This window comes from Columba livia, chromosome Z, assembly GCF_036013475.1.
Source record: "Columba livia isolate bColLiv1 breed racing homer chromosome Z, bColLiv1.pat.W.v2, whole genome shotgun sequence".
Taxonomy (NCBI): domain Eukaryota; kingdom Metazoa; phylum Chordata; class Aves; order Columbiformes; family Columbidae; genus Columba; species Columba livia.
Window position 1 is genome coordinate 47,490,556 of NC_088642.1, and position 23,203 is coordinate 47,513,758.

The window sequence follows — 23,203 nt, forward strand, 5'->3', positions numbered from 1 at the left end:
CAGGCTCCGTACTAAAGGTTGCATGTACTGATTCCCTTTGGCTGTGTGCTGGCCAGACCTGCCATTGTACTTCTATACCAGGCAGAACTACTAAGCTTGAGCAAGTCAAAGAAGCAGGACCTGTCGTTCCTTTAGTTATTTCATATACTAGTGAACAACCACACTTTTCTATGTAATATTTCTTCAAAATTTGCTCAGCGCTGGGGTCTCAGTGGTTGAGAAAGAAACAATTATTCCCAAAAGACTAAGGTTTTAGCCTGTGACTAGTTACAGGAATAATCCAGCAAAACTCTCTTGACAGTGGTGTTCAAACATTGGATTAGAAAACCACATAGCTCTTTACAAACTTTAATATCTGTCTTGGGCTCCCTCCTAGCTTTGATTTTCTTTTGAGTTTTTACATTTTTACGGGTTTCACAGTTCTTTTAGCCAAACTATACATGAAATAGCTGTATCGGATAAAGATACGCTTGTCGTTCCTTTTTTAAGAAAGTTGTGTATTCCCGTTTTTCGCACATACCTGCTTTATATTTTAACTAGGTGAAAGAAAGACAACAGTCTCTTGCACAAAGATTATGAACAAGAATATCAGTCTTGTGGACAGCAAGAAGTGCAAATATTTAACAAAACCTGAACCACAGATCCGCAAGTGCAATGAGCAGCCATGCCAGACCAGGTAATAGTACGTTGGTTACATTAAAATGTAATACCTAGATGTAAAAATATTAGGAGCTAAGAGAAATTACTGCCTCTGGCAATGAATGTGCAGTAACTACATACATCCAAAAGGTTATAATGCAAAGTGTAGGGAAAACAGAAACACTTGCTCTTATTTCTCCCAAGTTTTAATGAAAGAGAGCCCTTAAGCACATGCCTAAATCAATTCTTATTCAATAAAGCAGCTCATTACTTTCCGCAGAGAGCGTTCTCACAGACTGAATTGTACTATGAAATCAAAATTTAAATGTGGTTTATGTAAAGGTGGATTTAATCCCAGGCTTTTCATTAATGGTATGTTTCAGTGTTTTGTTCAATCAGGGCTTCACTCTGAAATTCACCCCAGGAGGCAGCTGCAGCATGCAGTCTGTGTCCTACAAAGCCCATACAGCCTGCTCCCTGTACAGGCTGTCGAGGCTGGCACAATGACCAATTTCAGAGTTCGCCATCCTGTTTCCATAAGGCAGCTAAGAATTCTGACCAAGGATGTCCCCAAGTATTGTGTTGACTTGGTTAAAGGGAGGGGAGAGCTGCTAGGAGTAGTCAACCAGCATCCCCAGGAGTAAGAACTGGGATAGGTCTACCACAGTTATCTGGGGGAGAGGTGGATGTTATTTTTAAAGAAAACAATGAGAAGCAAATAAAACGCAAATATTGTTGAAGAAAGTATGTAAAATGAACCAGAAGACGTAGCCTTCTTGGAAAGGATGTAATACTGAAATTAATAAAAAGAAAGTTATTATTCATTTTAAGTAAGACCAAACCACCGAGATTTGGACCTCCCCAGACTAGAGCACTACACTTTATAGGGATTATTTCTGTCTCATTATATACATACTTGAGCAGATCTTTTTATTTAATTTTATTTTATTTACATCACTGAATAGAAATTGAATAATCTGATCTTTTTCTGAGGCATTGTTAACTGTAAATTTGCAGTGTACTTTTTCCAACTTATTAAATGAAACATTTTAAATGTTACGCATTGCTACTTGCAGATATTGTGCTGAGAAGTATAGAAAGATACCACGATCCTTAACTTATATATCCAGGTTATATATACAGTGTTAATGATTATTAGAAAAAAAATATTGTTAGCTTTCAACAGAAATGTAACTAAAGCATATGCTTGCATAACTAGTTGCTTGTTATTGGAACTTGAAGAAGTAGCTTAAACAATTGCATTACTTTGGCAGGCTGTGATTTGTAAACCAAGTCTCTGGATTGATAATCGAAAAAATAGTTAGTTAAATGTTATATTTTCTTATAACAAATGCATGACAGAAAGTTGGAATAGATTTGTTAAATCTCAGTTTCCTAAAAAGTCTCCCTTGCAGTCTAAATCTCCTGGGATACACTTGTGCACTGCATCAGTGGCAGAGCTGTTTTATTTTTAAGGGCATATGGCCATAGTCTGGAGCTGCAGATCATTTGGGGAAAATTATGTTCTAGAATGATTGCTCCCCAGGTATGTGTAGCCAAGCTACATCAGCCTTCCTTGCTGCTGGGATTTAAACCATGCAACCTGAGTTAGGCTTGACCCTGAAGAAGTCTGAGCTTCTATACTTCCTCCAAAGCAGCAACCCTTTCACACAGGAGTGATTCTGTCCTGCAACTGAGTATTTTCAAAGAATGCTGGATTTTACATGCATGGCATGCACTTGACATATAGGTAGTCATATAGATAGAGAATAGCAAATAGGCTGATCAGTGATCTGTCATCTTTAAAATGTATGTGTACTTTGGAGCTTTTCCAGTTGGAATTATGAGAGGAGATTACTCTGAAAACACAGGGACAATGGGTTGGGGAATTAAATGATATGGATATTAACACCTTATGTAATGTAAAATATGTTATATTAATGAGTTGTCTGTTTGCAAAGTGAAGTTAAAAGGAAGCAGAAAATATGCAAGTATGTCTTGGGTGTGTGTGTACTGGTAAGCAAGGGAGGAAAATGATGTGGTGGTTCTTTTCCTCTCCTGATTTCTTGTTACTGCGCTGCCTCTCTTTCTTTGTAGATGGATGATGACAGAATGGACTCCGTGTTCAAGGACATGTGGAAAAGGGACGCAGAACAGACAAGTAGCCTGCACATGGCAGCTGAGAAATGGGACCCTGATCAGAGCTAGGGAGAGGGATTGCCTTGGGCCAAAGCCTGCTTCTGCACAACGCTGTGAAGGCCAGGACTGCATGACTGTGTGGGAGGCAGGAGTCTGGTCCGAGGTGCTGCATTTATTCATACAAATAGTCCACAGTGATTATTTAAGCCTTACTGTTTTCTGGGAATATGATTTTTTTTCAGCGGCAAGTTGCACAGCTCAGTCTAATGATTTTTGCGGTCCTCATGCAATGATTTGGCAAAGGGATCAGGGACTAAGAAAACCAGCCGTGTAGAACTACTACATTTTACCTAGTTAATGTCCTGGAACAGTTTCTTTTGGCCAGTTTTCAAGCACGTATAATCAAGTTTGTCCTCACTGTAGCAATGGGTATCTAGGAGTAAATGGAATTAAGGCCATCACTTATCAGCTACCAGACCTTGAGTTCAGAGTGGTAACACCTCTGACATACATTTCTACCATTGGGTGTTGATCAGCAAATGGTAGCTGCCATTCTGCTTCAGAGAGGCTGTAAAGGGAGCTGCATGCCAAGAGGTGATTTCCTTCCCTTCCTCTCTCTTCTCCTTTTCCAAGAACAGCACAAGCAGTGGGCAAAAGGACTTGTAAATAACACAATTTCACATACATTGTTTCCTGAAACTTCGCTATAGAATGCAGTTATTATTCAAAAAGCTTTATTAATTTCCAATCCTTTAATCTGCAGGTCCATTTGGCTTTCTTCTTCTAAAAAGCTATACTACTTCTAAAAGTAGTTTCCTTGTGGAGGAAACAGGGTGTTGTTATCACTGCCATCTGAACAAGCTGAAGGGGTTAGTTAGAGCTTCTCCCTCCATTGGAAGAGTAAAGGCAATTCTGATTGCCTCCCATACTTGAAGCTGTGCTATGAGTCCTTCTGGATTCAAAATAAAAATAGCAGCTTCTGAATGTGGGTGCAGTTCCTTCTTTGGTCTCCTCTGCTCAGCAGCACCCCTTGCTCCCCAAGGAAGAAAGAGCTAAGAGAGAGCCAATGGTTTCAAATATGAAAACCAGATGCTGAGATAGAGATAAGACAAGAAAACAGCAGCAGTTCCTGGTTCCTGAACACAGAGGTTCATAATGCAAGGGCTGGCTGTGAGAAGAATGGTATTCACTTACAGAGGTGTGAGAAAGAAACACAGATTGTTTAGCCGGTTTATTTTACTTGAGAGATGAGAAGTAAGTAAGCGTGTTTTTGTTGGAAGCAATAAGTATGTTTTGAAGAGTGAGGTGTTTCCCATAGCCATTCCTACTATCACCGTTGTATTGGAAGCTAGCCATTACTGCTTCCTGCCGTTATAATCAGCTTGGCAAAGGAGAGTTTTGATCTGCAAGCAGTGAGATGATCAAAAGCAGTTATAATGTTTTGAGAAGGAAATGGCATAATTTTTGGCAGTGTAAGTGGGAATGGTAGAAAAAACCTCATAGATTAAGACCTTCTGTGCAACTTGAAGAGTTTTCACATGCTGTATATGCTGTGACTTTGAATTTTCATATTCATTATAGATTCCTGCTTAGTTTTAGAATATTTACTTTTCCATTTTAACATTTTTTTCCTCCCAAAAAAAGGTCTATTAGACATTAGTACAGTTTTTTTGAAGTTGCTTCATATCTTGTTCTTATGAACATTAATTACATTTTCTTTCATTATATTTTATTTCATTCATAGGACAAAGATTGCCTAATATTTTCAGTGTAATGTTTTGCATTTGCTTCATCATAGTTTTTCAGGTGTTTTCTTCCAAAATCCCATATTTTGCTTAAGCAAATAATTGTTGATGTAATCTTATATATGTTTAGCTGAAAATGCAACAACTGTCATCTGCCCCATGAATAACCTTTGTTCCCTTGTTAGTTTTTAAGAAATAAAATGTCTATGCAATCGAAGACTCTAAGTCAGGAAGTCATTGAAGTCTTGAAATATTTATGTTATCCTGGTAGGGGTCATTAGAGGGGGATAAAATGAGGGAACTATGACTTTTGCAGAAACCTGAAAAACACCTTTTTCCAACAGTGCTCTGTAAAGTGTGGTAAGGGAGTACGGCATCGGACTGTGAGATGCACCAATCCACGCAAGAAATGTGTTTTGTCCACAAGACCTAAAGAAGCGGAGGACTGTGAGGACTATTCCAAATGCTACATCTGGAGAATGGGAGACTGGTCTAAGGTGAGGCATCCTTGATACTAGTGCCCCACAGCATAATACATTTTGCAAGCTGAGTTCTTTGTAAGAATTGCTTTTATCAGAAGTGTAGGAGTCTCCTGGTTGAGGGAACGATAAGATTAAAAAACAAAACAAAACAAAACAAAACAAAACAAAACAAAACAAACAAACAAACAAACAAACAAACAAAAAAAAACCCACCGCATGCATACCAAAACATGTAGTCACACTGAGACCACAGTATAAATCACAATCAGAAATATCAGAAATATAAAGAAAGCTAGAGATCAGTCTTTAATATCATGCAAATCTGGTATAAATTTACTGTTGTCAATACATAGGCAGATATCTCCAGAAATTGCAGCTCACTCCAACTTCACGGTTTGAACATTTCATTAATTTGCATTTGCACAATTTATTTGTGTTTCCAATAAGTTACACACTCCAGCCTTATAAGGAATCATTTTTAGCCTATTAAATTTCCACATAGACCATTTAATATTTAGGAAGCATCTATTACTGTCTATCCTGAACATTTGACGTAGCTGTCAGTACATTATTTCCTTGGCATATGGGTTTTGATTTTGGTGAGGTACATAAGCATAGGCTTTAACAGAAATTATTGGTTAGATCTATGATTGTATGTGTTATTGGACTGGGACCTTGAATATCTGGTACAGTTTCGCATATCCAAAACATGCAGAAATACTTCGATTGAACCTCAAAATCACAGTTTTCTCATGCCATATCACGGACCACACTTTAGCAGAGATCGTAATTTTTTTTTTCCTTTCTTCTCTTTATAACTTTGCACAGAACACTTCTACTTTTAGTGCCTAACATTATTGAAGCAGCTATTAACTTGCTTGTATGGAGAAGTATTTAATGTATTTTTAGTTGTCTTTCTTGTGATGTAACAGCTGGAAACAAGAACTAAAGCCAGCAGTGTATGACTAGCCAGCCTTCCGAGAATTAGCTGCAAGTACTCTGTGGGCAACTAGTGTTTCATAGAATTCTGCTTGGGAGCTCCCTTTTTATGACAATGGTGTACAAATTGTTACTATCACATTACTATTTATTCTGTTTTCTTTTTTCACATTTAAAGGATATAGGATATGTCAAACATTTATCTTTTTGTATAGTGGAAATCATTTAAAATGTTTGGAAATATTTTGGAGCAGTCTCATAAAAACTGGAAGATAGCCCCCCTACCCTATTTACTTCAAAAGCACGAAGTAGTGTAACCATTAATTTTTCAAACAACTGAAGCAACAACACTTCAGCAGCAGGGTGACTTTTACAAGAAGATGTGTTTGGCATTAAAGTTTAGTATTTGCATTTTCATACCACAGAACTGCAGTAAAAATCTCTGTCATTTACCATTAGCACTAGAAGGGGGTAGACTATAGAGAAGTGATCATCTGCTTTCTTAGTTGAAGCAGTCACTCAAATCAGGATTTCTGAGGCTATACGGAGATGTTAAAACAGTTGCACGGTGTTCCCAGTGCCCTCTGGAGAAAATAAGAGCTGTATTAACTAATTTAGTACTATTCACAAACATCCATGTCAGAGATGAATGTACAAGAATTTACTTCTTCCTGGTTAAAATTTACTGAGATCTTGTATGCTTTCCTCCTACAGTCAAGGGTGTAACACTGTCAAGTATATTGTACTTTAAACTTCAAAATTACAAGATGAGGAATTATTTTATATGGAACTGAGAAAACCTTTTGAACAGTTAACATACAGCCTGACTGGCACTTGTGCAGATGAGATTTTCCAAGATTTATACCAAAAAATAGATACTTAAATTTCTTTACAGGGACATGAGTTCAATTTAGAATAAACTTGGATTTATTTTTTTTTTTAAACTTGTTACTATTCTGTTCCATTGCTAGAGTACATAGCAACGTGAAGTCATGGCATACATGTTAATATGTCTGCAATGGGGGAAACAAGTGGAAAGCTCAGAGAAATGTTAATCTTTGCTCACTGTTTGTTTCTAACTGAGAGGTTCAGTGCAGCTTTCTGTGCTCACTATTTTCACTGTTTAGGATTGCTCTTGACATTGACAGAAGGCTGTTTCTTTGAGCAGAGCCAAGGTCCCCCAAGCTAATGCCAAGACTTGGCATGAAAAATTTAAGTGACACTTCTCACACATTGAAACAGGAGGCTTAATGTGATCCTTATTGGCTTTGCTGATCCCCTTGAATTCCAAAGACATAATTTTAAATGAAGTTTAAATTGCACTATTACGGAAAAGATAACATTATTAATAATCATAGTAGTGCTGTAATGGAGATAACTTGTTTTAGAGGTACAGTCAAATAGAGATGAAATAATTCTTCTGCTTGATGTTTTAACAATAATACCAAGATCAAAGACAATTTGACCAGGATTTCAAGCTCCAATAGGTCAATAAACACACCCATCCTTCTAAAACTATGACTTAATTTACAACTATGCTGTATAGGCTGGACTGTATGCAGTATTAAACTCCATAATAACTCTTAAGTCACCAAGGTGGCTCAATATGCTAAACATTGCTATTCTTACCATCAGTTGGGCTTTGTGCCTGCCCTCGTGAGGAAAAGGATTGTGATGAGAAAGTAAAGAATAAAGGCTCAAACTGAGGCTTTGGAGCCAGAACCTAGCAACATCTCCAGTTACATTGTCGTTTCCCAGTGAATGCTGTCCTTGGAATATCATACTTAATAACATCAAAGTTACATTTGGATGAGGAAAGCTCATAGTTCATAGCTACTGTAGTGCCAGCTAGGGTGAGATGTAGCTCAGTCTTGTTAGCAGCAGTGTGCTTTACCAAACTGTCTGTTGCAACCCATTTCGAGGCTATGCAAGGACAGAGTCATGTTCAGAGAGATTCGTCATCCAAGGATAAACAAGTAGGTAGGGGAGACATGAAATGAAATTCATATGAACTACATGCTGACACATCTGCCTGGCTTACTAGAGATGTTCACATCACTGTAGAAGTCATTCTCCAAAAATGTCTTAAACGTCAACAGCACAGGGTACTTGAAGGGCAAGTGTTGGGCACTTCACTTTATGTAGGAAGCTGTGTAGTTTTGGGGTTTTTTTTTTTGGCTGTTATCCAGAATGTTCAGAACATTGGTGGAATAAATGAAGCACGAGAGGCAGGGTGAATTTTGGAAGGGAGAATAATTTGTAGAGTGGGTTTTGAAAATAATAATTAAAAGCTTAAGTTTGATATGATATTATACCGGACACATTTGGAGAGATTCAGCAGGGGATATTAGGATCAAAATAGTGGGAAATTAAGTAGAATTTAGGAACAGCCATTTGTAAGATTTGAAGAAATATAAAGTATGTGTCTATACGAGACCAGAGAAGATAACATGGTATGGGTTCTAAAAAGACATTTTGCTATGGGAGCCGCAAAGAGGACGCATTCATTAGAAACTAAAGAAACAGCAGCAGCAGAATTTCTAAATAGTATCTATGTGTTAGAACAGAGATGTAGAGGAGTCAAATGTGACATCTGAGATGATGGTCTTAATGACTGGGATGGGGTTTTCTTTGTCTAGAGCCTGAAGAAGCAAAAATGGGGAACAAAGGTTAAGTGAGCCTGAAAGGACACCTGAAGCAACTGCTTGTTTTTTACACAAATAAGTCCCAGAATTCACGCGCTATTCCAAATTATTGTTTTAAGACAGTACATGCAATGCCCTATAGAAAGTGTGTGAGTGTGTTGGGGGAAGACAAGGTGAATGCAACAGGTCACAGGGAGTGATGAGTGATACAAGAAAGCAGCTGTCAGTGATGATTACTTCTTTCCCAAGCAAAGAACATGTGAAAATGGAGAAACAAAAAACCAAACCAAACCAAACCAAACAAACAAAAAATCCAAACAAACAAAAAACCAAAACAAAACAAAAACAAATTTTTTTTTTGTCACTATTCAACACCATGGGGCATTCAACCTTTAAACTGTGGGCTTAAATATTTAAACAACCCCTAAATTTCCATAGCAAATAGACTCAACTGATTTAATCTCCTTCAGTTAAAAAGTAGAATTAGGATAATATTAATGTTACAGTTTTAGTGACAAGGTGATTAGCCTTGGTTTTATTCTTTGGATCCACATCCAAAATTGTTAGCTCTTTTAGATTCCAGGAATGGAACGCTGCTGGCCAAAAATATGACACTATTAATAGATTTATGGATAAAGAAATGATGTGACTTTTGTGAAATAATAGAAGTCAAAATAATACTGACATCACATTAATAACTTTTATATTGACTTAACTATACAATTAGTTTCCAGCAAATGAGCTATGTCTTTGTTTCAGAAATGAAGTATGACCAAATCATATGGAAGAAGTCAATAATATGAAATGAGAATGGGGAGTTTTTTGTACATTTCTAACCAACCATGTAATGTCAACACAGAATAATAGATTAGTTTGGGTTGGAAAAGATCTTCAAAGGTCATCTAGCCTAACACCCCTGCAATGAGCAGGGACATCTTCAACTTGACCAGGTTGCTCAGAGCCCTGTCCAGCCTGGCCTTGAATTTTTTGTTTCAGATAAAGGGGTTTTTTTTAATAGATCAATGTACTGTAGTGTTTTGCCTGGAAGAAATGTTATGTCATGTGAGTTTCCAGAAAAACAGAACAAAACAAGCCTTCATAATAGGCAAAATCACTGATAAGACTGGAAAGGATTTTAGAAGTAGACATTACCCATTTTGCACACACATTAGATCACACATAAATGGGAAATTCTGGTATCTGTAGCACTTTTAGATATACTGGGACATCTTTTCTGATTTTCTGCTACAAGTGTCTTTAGGTAAGCAAAGTTTTTCAGAAAGCCAAACTGGACTCAAAAGGTAATTATGGTGGATGTTATGTTCTGTCTTGAATGGCATTATCTTGAAGTGGGGTTGTATTAGAAAAAAATTAAGTTGTGGTATATCAATGGTATGCATCAGGACTGAGCCTTGCTGGGGCCCATAGGAAAACAAAGCAAGAACAAATCACAACAGAAGAAGCTTACAGTTCCTGCTGGAAGATGCTTGTAGTCTTACCTGACAAGTGACATGGTAGGGGGAGAAATATACAATCAAATAGATAATGAAAAGAACAAGAAAGAAAAAACATTTTAAATCCATCTGATAACAGCTACTCTTTTTACACCTGTGTGTCTTAGGAGAGGGTCTCACGCAGAAGGTACAGCCTTTTTATATTTGCTTTGAACATTCCCTTCAAGAACTAAACAAATGGGTGCCCATAATGACCTTTTCATGGAGTACAAGAGATGGTATAATGCAAAAAAAGAAAGGGAACAGATGAAAAAGAAGCAAGCTAGAAGAAGATGCCTGGAAGATGGCAGCATATAGCAGAGGCAAATACAACAACATGCTTAAGTAAGTCTGTACAGCCACAGTCTCACTGCACAATCTTCAGTATGCTGCAGGATGCCATCTGAAAGAGTGCCATGTGGAAAGAGGTGATTCACCTACATAGCTACTGTTGTTGCCTGAGGAAGAAAAGTATAACATAGATGAGTTCAGCAATTGTATGAGATTGCTTTGGACTCCACTGATGTTAAAGATTGGTTTACAGGGAGACATGCTGAGATGCATGCTAGCAACACAAAGTAATAGTGAAAAGGTTGGCTTCTGAGTCACTTTCATAAATGTTACCAATTAGAGGAAGTCTAGGAAATCACAAAAAAATAGGAGATCCAAAATATACCTGAACAAACTGGGTTTTTCTTACTCCCTGGTAGAGGAAGTAAAATGATAAAAATGCTGCTAAAATATGTAAATAAGAACTTCATAAATAAATGACATTTTCTTACACATATGATTAGCAATATTTCAGAACTAACTATTGTTAGTATTAGTATGCAGTCATAGACTTTTAAGCCTTGGGGAAAGGTTGTCGCATTTCCTTGGCACTCCATATCTCTATGGTTCTACCTCTAGCTTGAAACCATAGCTACAAGTGAAGCAGTGTGGCTGCTATTTGCCTTACCACTGTTTGGCAGTACTAAAAGTGGACAGGTATGATTGATTGGATTCTGTCTTACTAGTGTGAGAGACACGTATCTGTATCTGTATTATCAAAGCAGACTTTTATTTCTAGTGAAGAGAAGTTGCTGAGTCAGTTGGTATGTATTTTAAAAGACTCTTCACTGTACAATGTAGCCCATTTTATCTTAAGTTGAATAGACTGTAGGTATTCATTCATACATAACCTCCATTTTGCTGTTTTCTGTTGTTGACAGCTATCTGTCCCTTTAGTTTCTGTAATTACCTTCTTTGCTGGTAGGTAGTTTGTCTAGCTTTTTATTGAATTGCCAGATTGCCCAAAAGGATAGGTAGCTGTGATAGATATTTTAGTGGTATACTGGTGATGGGGTTTAACCCTAGCCAGCAACTAAGCGCCACACAGCTGCTTGCTCTCTCCCTGCCCCTGGTGGGGTCAGGGAGAGAAAGAATCAGAAGAATAAAAGTGAGAACACATGTGGGTTGAGATGAGGATAGTTTAATAAGTAAAGCAAAAGCTTCATATGCAAGCAAAGGAAAACAAGGAATTCATTCAATACTTCCCATGAGCAGGCAGGTGTTCAGCCATCTCCAGGGAAGCTGGGCTCCATCATGCATAACAGTTACTGGGGAAGACAATAGCCGTCACTCTGAAATCCCCCCTTCCTTCTTCTTCCCCCAGTTTTATATTCTGAGCATGATGTTATATGGCGTGGACTATCCCTTTGGCCTGCCTGGATCAGCTATCCCAGCTGTGCCTCCTCTCAGCTTCTTGTGAACCTGGCATAGCACGAGAAGCTGAAAAATAATAGACTACTACTTAGCAATAACTAAAATATCAGTGTATTATCAAAGTTATTTTCATTCTAAATCCAAAACACAGCACTATACCAGCTTCTAGGGAGGAGATTAACTCTATTCCAGCTGAAACCAGACAACTGGATTCAGAGATCCAGGGTGTAGACTGAACTTTGTGATCTGACACATTTCTTTCCATACAAATGACTGTGTTTGAACAAATTATTCTACCTACAGCCTTACTGAGAAGTGACAGTGTGGGCAGTCTGAAAAGTACTGATACTGTCTGTTAACATTAATGGCCCTCTTCAAATGTGGTAAACAGAGTCAGTAATCAGGAGTCTAAAACCTGCATACATAAGATTTCCAAAATGCTAATTTATAATATTTTTTTTGACATTTTAAAAATCATCTTTGACTCTACACAATGAGGTAAAAAAAAATGAATGTCTAGAATGATGAGAATATTTTTCAAACATTCTTTAAAATTAAAAATTAATTGCTTTAGCTTCCCCAAATTAGGCTGAAATGTTTTTGTGAGAAGTGGATTGGTCAAACAAGATACTGTCAACTGGGTAAGTTCTTGTCATAGGTTTTTTTGGACCAACTAGGTGGAAAGTTCCTTGGAATTTTGCAGAGTAATACAAAGGTATGGTTTCGGGGAGAAAATTTGGTGAAACTGTTCTGCATCATGGCATTTACTTAACATCTTCAGAAAGAGAAAATCATTAATGTACATTTGTATTACAGCATTAAACTTTGATACTGGATCTTAATTTAAATGGAGATGGGGATTACCTTCAAGATTAAAAAAAAAATAAAAGATAAGACAAACTAGAAAGCTACAATTAAGAAAACAAACGAACCCACGTTAACAATAATTATTAGAGCTAAAAGCACAAGTAGGATATTGAAGCTTGCTCGGCGCTGTCTTTCAAAATTTGGACATTGTGATCTCTTGGAACAAACAAGGCCAGTCAAAGGAGACAAGTTCACACCTAGCAGGAGATGTGCCATGCAGCTACAAAGGCAGAAGTCACAGAGCACAGCAGCAGCATCTTCCCATTACCTTCTTTTCCACTGCCACTGTCTTCCAAGCCATTCTAGTACAGCCTAGATGAGGCAAAATACCGATTTCCAAACTTTTCTGGTTGTGAGCCATATAGTGCCAGGCCAGACATTACTGCTGCAAAGGAGTTACATATGTGCAGATATACATATAAACATATATTTAAATAAAGAAAAACATTCTTGGGAATTGCTGAATAGAAGCAATGTCCTATATCCAAGACTTCGCTATGTGCTTTCTCAGAAATGCTTACTAATTTTTTTTTGAGGGCTGTTGGGTTCTTCGAACAATGAATGTTGTGGAAGGCTGATGTATAATTCAGCAGGTAGATAAGTGGTGCTTTACCAGTGAAATCTTTACTCTTAATGCACTGCTATACAGCCGTTACAATGCAGAACTTTAATCTGAAAAGATGATTCTCAGCAAAATTATATTAGATAGGCCCAACACTAACCATCAGAATTTCTGTGTCCCAAGGAGCTATGCTGAATTTACATGCAAAAATTACCATCACATAACATGACAAGTGAATAAGTAAGAATGGAGCTAGGGGAATTAGAAGTAACATTTGATGCCAAAGGGAGGACAAGACAAACAGGAGCAGCAACTTCTGTTTTATCTTCTCAGAATTTCACTTAACTGAAATGACTATTGTATGAGTATGTATGTACAGCCCATTTTACAAAAGGATCTTGAGTCTCTTTGCAATAACTGATTATGTACCTGAGTCTACATTGTAACACTATATCAGTATATAAACTGGAAGACACTGCAGTTTATCTGACTTTTCATATCTGGTCCCACAGTTTGGAGGAGAACTCCCGTCCCCTGACTTTTTGAACTGCACACTTTTTTAATCTTTTCAGTGTAGGCTTTTGCTGCATGTTCATTACTGTAATTTCTGCCTTAATGTTCTTTCTTGTTTTTCCTTAGTGATACACATTGGGAAAATCATTCCATTGGTCTGTTCATGATATTTTCTCTGATAGCTGACAAGTTGTTCCAAAGTTGTCAATGTGTGCAGTAGAATTCCATTATTCTGTGCAGTGCTGAGACTCAGTCTAGTAGGTGTTCTCTTGCCTGGTGTATCTCCATCTCTAAGATCGTTGCTCTGTCTTTACGGATGTTTTCCTCAACATCTCTGACCGTATCATCTGCCAACGCATAATATGTTTAGCCAGTTCACTTGGGTTCTGTAGAATTTATGTAATCCTTCTGCTCTTGTGGGATCTAATTGATTTTTGTGTGTTGGAAATCTTTTTCTTTCATGCATTTTTTATACTATCTTTCATAGAGTTGATGTAGCTAATACTGCTTTTTCTTGTGATAAACTTGATCTTCTATGAAGTCCTCATTTTGTCACAAAAGTACTTATTCTTGGTTTTTTGTTATTTTGTTTTAATCTGTGTGATTATTATTTTTTACTGTTTTCTAATAGCTTGTAGCTAGTTGCTAGCTGAAAATACTTTTAAAATACAATTTATAACTAATTCTTGAAAATTTCTTTTGAAATAATTGTACCAAATTAAACCCTGTGATTTCTGACTGGCAAAACAGAATCAGAATAGCTACTTAACATTATTCATTTACCAGTTTTAAAGAATTACAGGTAATACTACATATTTTAAAATACTTTAAGAAATACATACTTTTCTGCTTTATGTATGCTGTTTTAGGCTGTTGCTCATAGCTTTATGTTTAATCTCCAGAGTTCCCTCATCTAATCTTGCCACAAATACTTCCAATAAAGCTAATATAAAACAGAGTTCACTCAAAAGTAATGCTCATTCTTTGGTAAGTTTATCACAGGACAACAACTCAAGTCAACATTGTCTGTCTGCTGGCTCTCTGGCAGCTCCCTCAGGACACTTATGCTTTTGGGTGACCACATCATACATAATAGAAACGTTACACTTTAGTATGGTTTTCCTACTATTAAAGAATTTAGAATAATTTTCAAATCCATTTTCTGACAATTGAAAATGTGTTTAGATATTCTGAAGAGAAAATTAACCAGTGGAAGTGTTTTTGATAGTTTTAAGTTATTTTTTACTTCATTTTCTCTGTTTCTTTTTTAAGGTTTTTATTTCAAAAGTAATGACTCATATGTGGGATCATGGTATTTCAGCTTAAAAAAATCCTTAGGTTCAGTTTCCTCATAAACTCTAAATTTGTTGTCGGGGTTTTTATATATATTTCGTATCCATTTAGCTGAGTTACAGGCTATCACTTCAGATCTTCATGTTTTAAAATTTGGTAGATATAGTGAATGGACGTACAGTCCTTGTTAGGGATGAGCTTGCTCTTTTACTTATAATACTACTGGAAAAAGTTGAGAGTGCTACTTAAAGGCAAATGCTTAATTTTATGAGATACAAAACAGCTTTTTGACATTTTTTTTAATTTCTGAAAAGTAAATAGATAAAATATTAGAAATTTTGAAGAGAAAAGGGTTTGTTGGAGGTCTTTTTTCCTCCTATGACATTTTCTTTATGTCCTTAATGCATTCTTTATATCTTCTTTTCATTAGAAATGCCATAATTCCTTAATTTTGGTGCTGATGAGCTATTTCTACAGAACAGCAGGTCAGCATTGTGAGATATGCTGACATTAAACTATATACTCAAAGGCTAATATTTCAAATTCTTTCTAAGAGTTTATTTTCATCAGTCCAGAATTACATACTCCAACTATTTCATCAGAAAGATACAGGTAATTACGAGGTCATCAAATCTAATAGCTTCCAGATTCTTGTTTGCATGTTTGATAGTTACAATGCAGTGATATCTCAGATATGAAAGTGTGAGATGTAATATTGTCTTTTTCATCACTAAGAACCAATGGCAGTAAGAGTATGCCATATAAAGGACCTTTTGTGAAGTGTTGGCAGTATAATACGAAGTCCAATCCACTAAGTGTGAATCCTCTTAAAGAGTTATGCGTTGCATCTATACAACCAGTTTTATGACTTGATTCTAACAAATAGTGATCTCCTTCTGGTTTCTTTGCTGACATACTTTAAAAATACAGCCTTAGGCAAACCTTTTGCATCTTTAGAATGGATAAAATATCCATAAAGACATTGAAAACAAGCCATAGTTCTGTAAAAGTGCTATTGACTGGAATTGTTTGTTTCCTAGTCTGGCAGGTACAGATCCTAAAGAAATGGTTCTTAGACAGTTTCCTTTCACTTCCCTCATCTCAGAATATCACAACCATCACAGATCTGTTTTATCGAAAAAATCAAATTGAATATTTGGTTTCAGCTTTGTGTCTGTATTGCCTTTAAAAACCATGAAGGAGAAATACAATTTACAGAACCAGCAAAATAAAAGCTAAGGCTTCACATCACCGGGAAGCATGGAAACATAATATTAAATATGGATCTATTAGAAAGTATAAATACAAAATGGAAAAGGCTGTGAAAGTAAAGTACATCTGGAGCATATAGAGAAACATGGCTTCCTGTATCTATTATGGTGTTGCAATTTTTGTCCATGCTTGAACACAGGTCATTAATGATGAGAGAAAAATGCTGATACCTTGCTTGATGTGGGGTGGTGGGGTTAAGAATGAGAAGCTGTAATATAATCTATTGTTTTTATGGATCAGGACTCCAGATTGTCATACATAGAATTTTTGCAGCTTAATACTGAAGGTTAGTCTTCACCTTGAAGTTTTCAGGAACTTTCATCTTAGGTTGTTTGTTTTGGTTTGGTTTGGTTTTTTAGTAATACAATCAAAATCAGTTTTCTTCATGTGGAGGAAATGAAAAACTTCATGATAAAGGCTTTTATGTCTGTTTAAAGCTGGTGGAATAATCCACCAGAAAAAAATTCCCTTCCCTTTTGCTCTTCTTCTGGTTCCTGAGGGATCCAACTCTATCGTATGTGCCACATCAGAAAACTCTTAGTCTTGCCAGAAATTTTCACTTCGGAATTTGAGGGTCTTCTACCTGTTCCTCGCAAAGTTCAGTGAGAAGTATATTGTGGCATAAGCCTTCCTTGAGCCTGAGGAAATTCATGTTCCACCAGTACTTCTCTAAGCAGGCTTCCTAAACGAACTAATAAGTTCAAGTGTCCTAAAAAAATAAACTAGTTTCATTGGGAAAATCAAGCTTTTTAAATCTTAAAGTGGTGACTCTGCTACACTAGTTCATCCAAGAAAGGTATTGGGGAACTGAACCTGAGTTTCAAATATTAATTTATGACTTCCAGGCTTAGTCCAGCCAGTCTGTTAAGACTGAAACCTATCAAACCCCACTATTCATTCAGAGTAAATGAGTAATTATATTCTTGAGTATAGATTTTTATATACTGTCCTAGAAAAATTATTTCTTTTGTGTTGTTCCATTAATAATCATATTACACCAAATTGCACATGGTTTTCCTCAACCAAATTTTACTGGTAAACTTTCAGTTGTGTCTTGTCCTGTTACCAAAGGCAATTTTATGTCATGCACCAAACAACTGAACTGTTCACCACCTCTCTGGGTAACTGGTTCCAATGTTTCACCACCCTCATTGTAAAAGATTTCTTCCTCATGTCTAGCCTGAATCTCCCCTCCTTCAGTTTAAAACCATTGCCTCCTATTGTATTGTAACAGACTCTGCTAAAAAGTCTGTCCCCATCTTATCCATTACTAATCCTTACTCCAGAAAGAAAAGCTAGAAAAAAAAAAGGTGAGGGAAAACAAATTTGAAAAGAAAAAAGAGAAAGAGAAAGAGAAAGAGAAAGCAAAAGCAAAAGCAAAAGCAAAAGCAAAAGCAAAAGCAAAAGCAAAAGCAAAAGAAAAAGAAAAAGAAAAAGAAAAAGAAAAAGAAAAAGAAAAAGAAAAAGAAAAAGAAAAAGAAGAAGAAAAGGGAAAGGAAAAGGAAAAGGAAAAAAGGGAAAGGGAAAGGGGAAGGGGAAGGGGAAGGGGAAGGGGAAGGGGAAGGGGAAGGGAAAGGGGAAGGGAAAGGGGAAGGGGAAGGGGAAGGGGAAGGGAAAGGGAAAGGGAAAGGGGAAGGGGAAGGGGAAGGGGAAGGGAAAGGGAAAGGGAAAGGGAAAGGGAAAGGGAAAGGGAAAGGGAAAGGGAAAGGGAAAGGGAAAGGGAAAGGGAAAGGGAAAGGGAAAGGGAAAGGGAAAAGGAAAGGGAAGAGAGGGAGAGGAGAGGAGAGGAGAGGAGAGGAGAGGAGAGGAGAGGAGAGGAGAGGAGAGGAGAGGAGAGGAGAGGAGAGGAGAGGAGAGGAGAGGAGAGGAGAGGAGAGGAGAGGAGAGGAGAGGAGAGGAGAGGAGAGGAGAGGAGAGGAGAGGAGAGGAGAAAGAAAATAAAAGAGGAAAGGAAAGGAAAGGAAAGGAAAGGAAAGGAAAGGAAAGGAAAGGAAAGGAAAGGAAAGGAAAGGAAAGGAAAGGAAAGGAAAGGAAAGGAAAGGAAAGGAAAGGAAAGGAAAGGAAAGGAAAGGAAAGGAAAGGAAAGGAAAGGAAAGGAAAGGAAAGGAAAGGAAAGGAAAGGAAAGGAAAGAAAAGAAAAGAAAAGAAAAGAAAAGAAAAGAAAAGAAAAGAAAAGAAAAGAAAAGAAAAGAAAAGAAAAGAAAAGAAAAGAAAAGAAAAGAAAAGAAAAGAAAGAAAAGAACAACTAAACTTGCTAAACTTAGGAGAGACAACAACAGAATTTTCTCAGCTGAACTTAGCACAAGTTCTGAATTTTAAATTTGGCATTCATATACTGAGGTGTTGGGTGTGTCAGAAATGAGAGACAGAAAGACCTTCCTGGAAATGAAGCATGGGAGAACTCAGACTCCATTTTATGTTTGGATACATTAGTTGCTCTTTTCGTATTAGTTTCTTCATACACAAATGCCTTTAATAATAATAAAAAGCAACATAACAAACAAACAAACAAACAAACAAAAACCACAAAAAGAAGTAAAAAAAAAAAAGCTGAAACTGCAGATTATTTGCTTTATTTAGTAACCTTTAAGAATATTGCTAAACTCAATATAAAGTCTTTGTTGAAACAAATTCACCACTTCATCTACTACCTGCCTTCAAAAGCAAACTTCATAAAAACACAAGGTACATGAAAAGATGGCAAGCATGTCAGTGAATATGAATCCTGTTGCTAAAGTTTGCTTGCTATCCTTGTTTCACACTCACTTTATGAAAAGGTTGAAACAGCTTAAATGCTGGAACTGATGAACCTATACATAAATGATTAGGAATGCTCTGCTAATAATTTCCAGTAGAACTCATCACTGAGTTTCTTTATGAGCACATGCCTCTCCACTTTGAATGCTACTTAGACTTGTAAAAACCTTTTATTGAACAATCCATTTATTCTTGAAAATAAATTGTACAAGTGAGTTTTGTTAATATTGTCTCATATTGGGTTTTTCATTATGGATTGTATCAAACTTTGCAGTGATTGCCTGTTGTCTTGGCAGAAAGATGCATTTTGACCGTTACTGTCTGCCAGTGACAATTTTTCCCTTAATTTAGGAATTCCTACTTCTTATGAAGGCCAGCTGGAAGCAGCTAAGGCATTACAGCACCTTCCTCAGCTGTTGGCCTTGGGAATATGTATTCTCTCCAGAATATATATATTTGGCAGGGAACAGAAAGAAGGAATCTTGGGTAACGGGTGTGCATGCCAAGCGTAAGGATTGTTATATTTAACACCTAAGTTTCTGTCCTTGAAATTATGTCTAAAAGAAGTTCAAAAGTAGGACAAAATTCAAACAGGATGGCTAGATTTTATTTGAAAAGAAAAATAAAAAAAAAGAAAGAAAGAAAGAAAGAAAGAAAGAAAAAAGGAAGCTGTTAACTATATTTATCCAGGAATTTTTTGTAATTTTTAACAGGAATGTTTTACATGTCGTGCTGCTTGAACGGTTCTACAGTACCTTTAGGACTGTGTCCAAAATGCACAGATTAACAGCCACATAAAAAAACCTCTGGCTGAGTATTAGAACATTTAGTCTAAACCTACAAACACAGTTGTCCTACAGGATTTTTCAATAATCAGCTACATGGCCTTAAATTGTAGATCATCTGAACACTCAGAAGTAAAATGTAATTAACCACCACAAAAAGACAGTATAGCATGTGTAAGAGTGATATTTGGGAGGTGGAGGGCATGGGAAGAAGAGCTATAGAAAAGTATTCTGCATTGACTAGTAATAAAAACTGTGGATTGAAATTAATCTGGGATCTGCTGAATTGATGCAAGTTACTATGGATTGGTTTGGAGTGGGTGTTTTCTGTAAATTTTATATACATAAGTTTTATATTAAGCCATACGTATATAAAATCATGGAAAACAAGCAGTTTTGACAGATAATTGTCGGACTAAATTCACTGCTTGATATGTAAAAGTGAAAGTATTTTTTGTTTCTTGTAAAGTGGAAGTTTTGTTAGTTTCAAACATGGAAAGTCCAGAAGTAAATAGAAGCTATGCCACTTTAGCTACATACCACAAGTGCTACCTAAAATGTGGCAACTGCACATCCACTGAGAGGTATTTGCCTCAGGCTGACTATTTTCAGTGAGAGAAATCAAAAAGTGAGACAAGCTTAGGAGACAGTTTTTGAAGAGTCTGCTACAGCTAGAATGTATACATGCATACGCAGTAAAATGACTATAAAAATGATGATCAGAGCTGTTGCTCTGGGTTGTATCTAGCTGTTTTGCAGCAGCTGAGGTGTCTCCTAGTGAAATTTGATTAAGTCCATACCTTTACAGGGTGAAAAAGAAAAATATTGTGGGTACCTTTTATCCTCTAATATTCAGGGTCTGTTCTTAGTTATACCAGCAGTTGGCTGGTGTGTATGCAACACAAATTTAGGTTTAAAACCACTTCATAAAGACAAAGAGGAGTCTTAGTGTTTGTCTGTGTAGCTTGCAAATGCACTGCTAAATGCTATATCTGAAGTGTGCTTTCCCTGTTTCATACTGTTCTATATTACTTTGAATGGGAGATAACATAGATGCAGTAAAAAGATTTTTTATTATTACTTTGGCTTCCAATCAGTAGAATTCTTAATTTTGAAGTCAGACAAAACTGGTGCTGCTGGTGTGTGAACAGGGAAGAGCACAGCTTGACTTTCAGATGTCTGGTTGATTTTAAAACGCTGGTGGTTTGGAAAAACCTCTCCATACTTGTAAACTGGTCAGGCTGTCTTTGAAAGTTTTGGATTGTGAATCAGTGCAGTAAGCCTTGCCTCTTCATATTTTCTATCAATCATGTCTCAAGACTTTGTAATGGGTTTTATAAAATAAGAATAAATACAAAGTTAAAAATCATTACATTTCTGTGAAAAGAAGATAAATCAGAAGGCATTATTTTATTTCCTGCTTTGCCACATATTTCCTATATGAACTGAGACATTTAATTTTATCATCATTTAGTGTCAGTTTCTTCCTCTGGGATGCTAATAAGTAGCTCATGCAAGACAAAATGGCTCATGTGTAAGATGTATACATCATTGGATAGAAAACTACATTTGTAATGCTTCATAACACTCTTTAAAATATCTCACAAAGGCTAGTAGCTTCTCCATCATTAAAGGGATGTTAATTCAACTATTAAGATTTTAATGCCAAAGTCTTGCCAAATTCTGCATAGAAACTCAAGGCCTAAACACTGATTAGCCAAGAGAGAGATCTGTCTGCTTGTTGCATGTAGTTCTCAGTTGCATTCACAAGAAGCTTTTGGGCCACAGCTCATTTGATATAGAGATGTGGCTGCCACCTGAGTGCTCTGACAAAGGCAGCTGCATACATTAATTGTTATGCATTATCAATTAGCAGATAAAACATTAGAGCCCATTTTGTCAGCAGAAGTCTAGTGTCTTCAAATCCCATTCTCCCTCCAGTACTCCAGATAGCTAGGTTGCACCTACTCATTTCAAGATAAACAAAGGTTAAGGGCAGATAAATTATTTTTAGCTCTTATGTACCAGATCCACCTGACTGTCTTTTCCTCCTCCTCTGTAGCTGATAAAAGAAGATATGTACATACTGCAAGCTCACATATTCTCTTGCTTTCATTAATAAACATGGAAATGTTTTACTGAAGGGGGGAAAATACAATAGTGTATGCATAATTACTCTACATTAATATAATTGTGATAATTTTTAAATATTATCTTCATCTCACTATCTTCATCAAGTTGTCATCGTCATACTACCTTCATCATTCCTTCATCCTCAGGTTTAAGGCTTTTTTGAGTGGTCTAGATTTTTTAAATGAATTTTGCTATTCCATTGTCTCACTTGTTGTTCCATTAGAATATTCCAAAGGTAAACCTCTCTGAAATTATGAAGAGAGGAATCCAAGAAGTGGCTGGAATTTTGGCAAAATTAAGATCAATATTTTGGCTGCTGTTGGTGATTAAATTTGGGTATGTGTGATTACACATGTTTACCATGTGCATCATGTTGGCCATTATAGAAAATGAGATTATTTTTAACTGCACAGGGAAAAGGCAGAGAATTCGGGAAAAGGAATTCTATTGAGAGGCTTTTTCTCATGCAATTTGAAAGCAGTTTACCAAATTCTAAGTTGATTACAGACTTCTACTTTGAAAATACTTCAGTGGTAGCTGCATTCCTCCTTTACTTTGGAAACACAGCATATTTTTTTTCATATGTAAAGCTGTAGTTGCTATTCAGTAGAAAATTATGTATTCATAATTTAATGTCTTTGTATGCCTTGGCTCATGCAGGCTGTACCTGATTAACTTTGCAAGAAATTGTAGTTCTTTATTGACTTTATAGAGTTACTCCTGATCTACAAAAGCAAAATCAAGTCCACTTGCTGCCTCTATAGAAGGCCAGCATTTTATTTAATGTGGTTACAAGCTGAAGTGTGCTTCGGACCTTGTTCAGTCCCTTGTGAAAATACCCTTTATGTGTGTATCCTAGTGTCTTGTACCTCTCTTGAAGTCTCATGAGTCTAAAAGACTTGAGTCTTACCTCTCTTGATATACATATTTATGTGCAAGCCGTCTTACCTCTCTTGATATACATATTTATGTGCAAGCCATCTGTTTACCATTTAGCATGTGTAAATCTTTTCTCCAAGTAACAGTGTTTAAAATGTCACTCAAAAGCACATAGATAACAAAACTAAAGGGTAAAAACCCCTTTACTGTATCCTACACTCAAAATCTATTCTTTTTTTTTGCAGAAAACTATACTTTTTCATCTCTGTCCTGAGACAAGATGTTTGGGAAACCTTTTTTGTTATAACACCCTCTCCCTTGTCTTTTGCATTTCAATGTTTTTCTGCTCCTTATTG

At 36.6% G+C, this 23,203-nt stretch overlaps 1 protein-coding gene across 5 annotated transcripts in view; it reads left to right on the forward strand.

Annotated features, from left to right (window-relative positions):
• ADAMTS19 (ADAM metallopeptidase with thrombospondin type 1 motif 19) overlaps positions 1 to 23,203 on the forward strand; it is a 147,800-nt gene that overhangs the window by 118,597 nt on the left and 6,000 nt on the right. For all 5 annotated transcript variants that reach the window (XM_065045717.1, XM_065045714.1, XM_065045715.1 and 2 more), the window contains 3 exons: positions 541 to 676; positions 2,737 to 2,941; positions 4,868 to 5,020. In XM_065045717.1, the coding sequence (XP_064901789.1) occupies positions 541 to 676; positions 2,737 to 2,941; positions 4,868 to 5,020 (494 nt within the window). The remainder of the gene's footprint in view (positions 1 to 540; positions 677 to 2,736; positions 2,942 to 4,867; positions 5,021 to 23,203) is intronic.